This window comes from Glycine soja, chromosome 19 (genome assembly GCF_004193775.1).
Source record: "Glycine soja cultivar W05 chromosome 19, ASM419377v2, whole genome shotgun sequence".
NCBI classification, from domain to species: domain Eukaryota; kingdom Viridiplantae; phylum Streptophyta; class Magnoliopsida; order Fabales; family Fabaceae; genus Glycine; species Glycine soja.
The window spans coordinates 13,930,602-13,936,807 of NC_041020.1; the positions used below are offsets into that span (position 1 = coordinate 13,930,602).

General features: G+C 34.3%; 1 protein-coding gene across 1 annotated transcript; it reads right to left on the reverse strand.

Annotated features, from left to right (window-relative positions):
* Window positions 1–694: 694 nt before the first annotated feature.
* On the reverse strand, window positions 695–1,096 carry LOC114398617. Its single transcript, XM_028360793.1, has one exon. The coding sequence runs from the start codon at window positions 1,094–1,096 to the stop codon at window positions 695–697; it is 402 nt and encodes a 133-aa protein (XP_028216594.1).
* Between the last annotated feature and the right edge of the window lie 5,110 nt (window positions 1,097–6,206).

Below are 6,206 nucleotides of genomic sequence, written 5' to 3' on the forward strand. Positions count from 1 at the left end.
TTAGCTCATTCTTGTCATTCTTTATCATTTTTATTCCACCCATTTTAGGGACTACTTGCACAGGGCTTACCAATGAATTGTCGAAAATGGCATATACCATTCCAGATTCAAGAAGCTTGGGTACTTTTTGTCAGACTTCCTCTTTCATAACCGAGTTGAGTTTCCTTTATGGTTGTGCTACTGGTTTGAAGTCCTCTTTAAGGTTGATGTTGTGCATGCAAATGGATGGGCTTATTCCTTTGAGATTGGAGATTTGCCATCCTAAGGCTTTCTTGTGCTTCTTTAGTACCTCTACTAGTCTTTTTTCTTCCTATTGGTGCAATGTGCTACTAATGATGGTTGGTTTCTCATCCTTTTCTCTAAAAGGAGATATTTAAGGTGAGGAGGCAAGTGCTTAAATTCCAAGATAGGTTTTTCTTTAATCAAGGTTCCTAGATCTTTAATTTTATTTTCTGGCACTTCCTCTGAGGAATCTAGGTGATTGATTCACTCCCCCTAACTCTTTATTATGCTCCAATGTAAGGTCTTCCACAACCTTGGTTAAAGCAAGCTCTAATGGTATCGGTGTTACGATTTGTGAAGTTTTCTCTTTTATTACTTCATCAATTATGTCCACCTTGAAGCAAGCTCTATTATCCTTCGGGTGCTTTATAGCTTTGTGTACATCAAATGTGATGTCCTCGTCATCCACTCGTCAAGTGCATTTGCCCTCCGCAACACCGATGATGATATTAGCAGTATTCATAAATGGTATTCCTAGAATTAAAGGGACATTGACATCTTCTTTGATATCCATGATGACAAAGTCCACTGGTATGGTGAACCTCCCAACTCGTACAGGGATGTTCTCCACTATTCCAAGAGGAAAATTAATGGAATGATTTGCTAGTTGTATCATCATGTGTGTTGGTTTCATTTCTATCTTTCCAATTTTGTTTAGCAGAGATAATGGCATTAAGTTGATGTTAGATCCAAGATCAATGAATACTCTTCCTACTGATAGATTCCCAATTGATATAGGAATAGTAAAACTACTGGGATCACCTAGCTTCTTTGGATTCTCCTTGATGGCACTATAATCCTCTTCAAGAGTCATTACGCCATAGTCTTTCAAACTCTTCTTCTTAGTTATGAAGTCTTTTAAGAGCTCTGAGTATTCCAACATTATGTCTATGGCATCGGTGAAGGGAATGGTGACATTGATTTGCTTAATCAAGTCTATAAGCCTTTTATATCGCCTCTTCTTGTCTTGCTTTGTTGGTTTGCGAGGATAAGACTTATCACGTGTAATTGCGTGTTTATCTTCTCATGTTAGTTGGCTCTTTGTCTTAATTGGCTATCGTGCTATTTCTTCAACTATTACATCCTCCTCTTGTATATCCTCCTTCACTCTGTCATCTACCTCCATGTCCTTTCTTATTGGCTCTTTAGTTGCTAACTCGCTTCTTGTTGTTACGACATTATAGTCAACCTTGTTGGTGATTTCTTTTATTTGCACCGCTAACTCCTTTACCTGATCTTTTAACAAATTTATTACCTCCATGGTGTTCTCGAGGTTAGAGTAGGATGTGGTGCTAAGGTTGATTACAACTTCTTCTAATTTTGTAGTCTATTCTCTCATGCATTTGGTTTCCTTGGCTACTTCCTCCATACAGTAAGAGGTATGGTGGTTACCTCCATACTCTTCACATGAGAGAATTTCTTATTTTGGCGGTATCAATGTTGAAGTTTTTTTACTATGCTTCTGGTTACGTTCTCCATTGTAGCCTCCATCATAGCTTTCATTTGTGTTTGTTGTTTGAGGGATTCATCTTTAGTGTCTTCTTTGAAAACGTCCTTTGGAGAGGTGTGGTTGCAATCATGACCTCGTTCGATATAGACTTTTGGCAAGCGTACCAATGTCTTCATAGGTTACAAATTTTATAAATGAGATCGTCTCCACGGGGACTTGAGTTACTCAGTTTCTCCAGATAAAAGTAAACAGTTCAATAAATATATATACAACATATTTAATTAAAATTTAATGGGTTTAACAAAATAATGATAAATAGCGTAAATACCGTAAACATTGTAAATATGTAAAATTACGAAAACAAATAAAATGAATTTAATTAATTCAAGAGAAGTGTAGGATTGAATTTCATCATTCATATCTCTAGTACCTAAATAAAATTAATACATATGAATCATTTTCCAGCATGTCTTATGAACAAGTTAAATCACTCTGTATCGATCTCTCATATTTGAGAATCCTAAGAATATTTATCAAATATCGATTCCTAGCTTATGAAATAAATATTCCAGCACTACAATCATAATCACATGCTATTCGCAATCAAAATGTTATGCTCTATCCCTAGCAACGTAATGTAAAGGGTGGTTGCATTCGATTCAAATTCTAAGAGTACTTTCTAGCCAAACATAAACTCAAATTTCCTAAAACTAGTGATCAAATAGAATCAAGCATTAAGAACATAATCAAATCACCAATAATGAGTAGAAAAGATTCATATATATAAAACATCAAAATATATACATTAGGGTACAAACATTACATTCAATCCTACAGAGAAACTAGCCACTCATGGTATTGAGCACAAGATCAACAAATGAAATGGTGAAGGATACGATGCATGATCACTTCGATGTCGATCTCTGTAGCTCTAGCTAGATCTTTTTCTTTCTTCTCTCTCTTCCTCGCGCCATTTCTCGCTCTCTATGGTTCTCTCTAGTTTTTTTTTTGTTGCAACATGGTTTTAACTTCTGTATGAGATTTTGATCCAAGCGGTGCTAGTACAACTTGCCCAAGTGAGCTCTAATTGGCCCAAGCGAATAACAGAGGACTTCACCTTTTCGTAATGACCCTTAACACTCTTCATCTTGGCTCTATGTCTGGTTCCAACAAATAACCACCAAAACATAAGAGAGGCATGGATGAATCTTCCATATTTAAAGAAAAAGCATTTATAAATATACAATATATAAAACAATTAGAATTAACGGAAGTTTACAAGAAAATTATTAAAATAAAAAGATAAGTACTAATATTCTAATCCCAAAATAACTAAAATATGAAACTTATCAACTCCTCACAACCTAGAATCTTGTTGGTCCTTAAGCAAAGTATAGAAAGAAAACTACGAATAACAAAAGTATAAGTATAATATAAAAATGCTTCATTATTTCTACGTCAAAATCTATGAACATGATTTGCAAAGAATCAACCTCTAAAGTGATCAAAACAACATTTTTCAAACACTAAACAATGAGAAATGAAAGCAGAAAGATGAAATTCATAAAACCAAATGAGATTAAGATCAATTCATATTTTGTTTCCAAAGAACATCATAGAAAACACCTAATTTACTCAAATAGAAGGAAACCTCTCAAAAGTGTATAATTCTCACACAGACAAGTCTTTCATCTCAATTCCAACACTGATACATCATAAATCAATTTTACAATTCATTTTCCATCAAATCAAAGATAAAATACATAATCATCATGGATCATTAAGACTCTTAGGGTTGGGCCTGGCTTGAAAGAAATCTTGGTTTTTTTGGATATTCAAAAATACCTTGAGAATAAGAGAGCAAAAATAAAAACAAACTAGTAACTCAAATGAATCATCGCTTCCTATCTCTTCCTTTTCAACCAAGTCATCAATACTTCCTATACCACATCCCAACTTTTAAAATTTACAACAACTCTATACAGTTTAGAACATAATGTACATAATTCATACCTTTATTTATTCACAAAGAACTTGTTTCCCTTTTCTTTTTCTTTTCTTCTTTTCCTTTCTTTATTTTCTTTTCTATCTATACAATAATCAAATATTTAATTTACCTGAATAACAACATTTAAATACAAAATATTTACATCACATTCGCCACCAAATGATAGAAATCCCCAACAAAACACCTTTGCTCTCCTATTTCCATGTTCAAATCAAAATCAATGTTTTGAAAGTTGTTCTTTATCAAGTCCATGCAAAAAAAAAACATCTGAATTCATTTGGTATTTGGGAAAGCCTTCATTGTTTTTCATCCTCAATGTTTCCAAAAATCACTTTGTTGTGTTTTAATCCAATTCCAAAGCAAGTTTCAAAATCATCGGCTGCTGAGTTTTATTTTAAAGTCCCAATATATATATATATATATATTCTACAACTATAGGTAACAATACAAAATTATTCACTAATGTGTACTACCAAGAAGAGGAAAACCTGTGTGTACACATATCAAAGTGTAAGCATAAACCAATCAAAATCACAAACACATTCAAAAATATATAACATGTAAAAACACTAGAAATTTTAAAACACAGTTTCACACTAAACATAGACATATTTAAAACTATAACTCAACATACAAATTGAAACATAAAACATAAGATTTAGGTAACACAATTTAAGACAAAGTTTAGAAACACTGAGTTTCCTACCAGGAGTGCTTCCTTAATGTCTTTTTAGCTGGATGTCATTGTTGTGGCTCGGGCTTCCTACTATTGAACAACAGTGGTGAGCCTTTCAACATCACTACCCAAGTAGTGTTCAATTATACTGCCATTCACAATCCATGTCCTCTTTGTGGCATGACTTCATTGATGATAAATGGTCCAGACCACTTAGATTTCAGCTTACTTGGAAACAATCTCAATCTAGAATTAAATAACAAAACTTGTTGACCAGGCTGAAAGTTCCTTTTCAAAAGCTTTTTATCATGATAAACTTTAACACTTTGCTTATAAAGCTTGGAATTTTCATAAGCTTGAAACCTCAATTCCTCCAATTCATGAAGTTGGAGCTTCCTAGGTTCACCAACAACATTTAGATCAAAATTCAGAAACTTCAATGCTCAGTAGGCTTTGTGCTCCAACTTAATAGGTAAGTGACAAGATTTTCCATAAACCAGTTGGAAGGGAGTAAGTCCTATAGGAGCTTTGTATGTTGTTCTATATGCCCACAAAGCTCCATCTAATTTTTAAGACCAATCCTTCCTTGACTGAGAAATTGTTTTCTTTAGGATCTTCTTGACTTCCCTGTCAGAAACTTCAGCTTGCCAATTGGTTTGGGGATGGTAAGATGAGGCTAACTTGTGTCTAACACTATAGTGTTGGAGAACTTTCTTGAGTTGGACGTTATAGAAATGAGATCCTCCATCACTTATGAGTACCCTTGATGTGCCAAACCTTGAAAAGATGCTTTTCTTTAGGAAGCAAATAACGGTGTTTGCATATGCATGTTGAATAGCTATTGCTTCCACCCATTTGGTTACATAGTCCATAGCCATTAGAATGTATTCATTTGAGTAAGATGATGGGAATGGACCAATGAAATCTATCCCCGAATAGTCAAAAGCTTTAACCTCCAGAATGTTTTGCAGTGGCATTTCATTCCTTCTAGAGTTTCCACCTGTTATTTGACATTTATCATACCTCTGGACATATTCATGAGGATCCTTGCACAATGTAGGCCAATAGAAACCAAATTGGAGAACCTTGGTAGCAGTCCTCTCTCCATTGTAATGGCCCCCATATGGTGAACTATGGCAATGCCATAATATGCTTCTTGCCTCCTCTCAAGTTACACATTTTCTCAGGAGATTATTTGCTCCAATCATAAAAATATAAGGATCATCCCACACAAAGTATTTGGAGTCCCTAAGAAACTTCTTTTTATGGTGCCAAGTGAGATATCAGGAAGTGCACCAACTGCTTTGAAATTGGCAATCTTAGCAAACCATGGCCTTTCTACAATGTTGAACGACTTTTCATCAGGAAATTCTTCTTGAATTTTAGGACCTTGTGTGGTCACCTCATCAATGGTAAGTCTAGAAAGATGATCAACTACATGATTTTCACTCCCTTTGTTATCCTTGATTTCCAAATCAAATTCCTGCAAAAGTAGAACCCAATGGATAAGTCTGGGTTTAGAATCGGCTTTGACCAAAAGACATTTTATAGCAACTTGATAAGTAAAACCATAACCTTAGAACCTATCAAATAAGATCTAAATTTTTCCAAAGCATACACTATTGCAAGCAATTCTTTCTCAATTGTTGCATAATTAATTTGAGCTTCATTCAAAACCTTGCTTGCATAATGCATGACATGGAAAACTTTCTTTTTTCCTTTTACCCAAAATTATTCCTACAACATAATCATGATCACATATTATTTCAAAATCAAGTGTCCAATTTGGG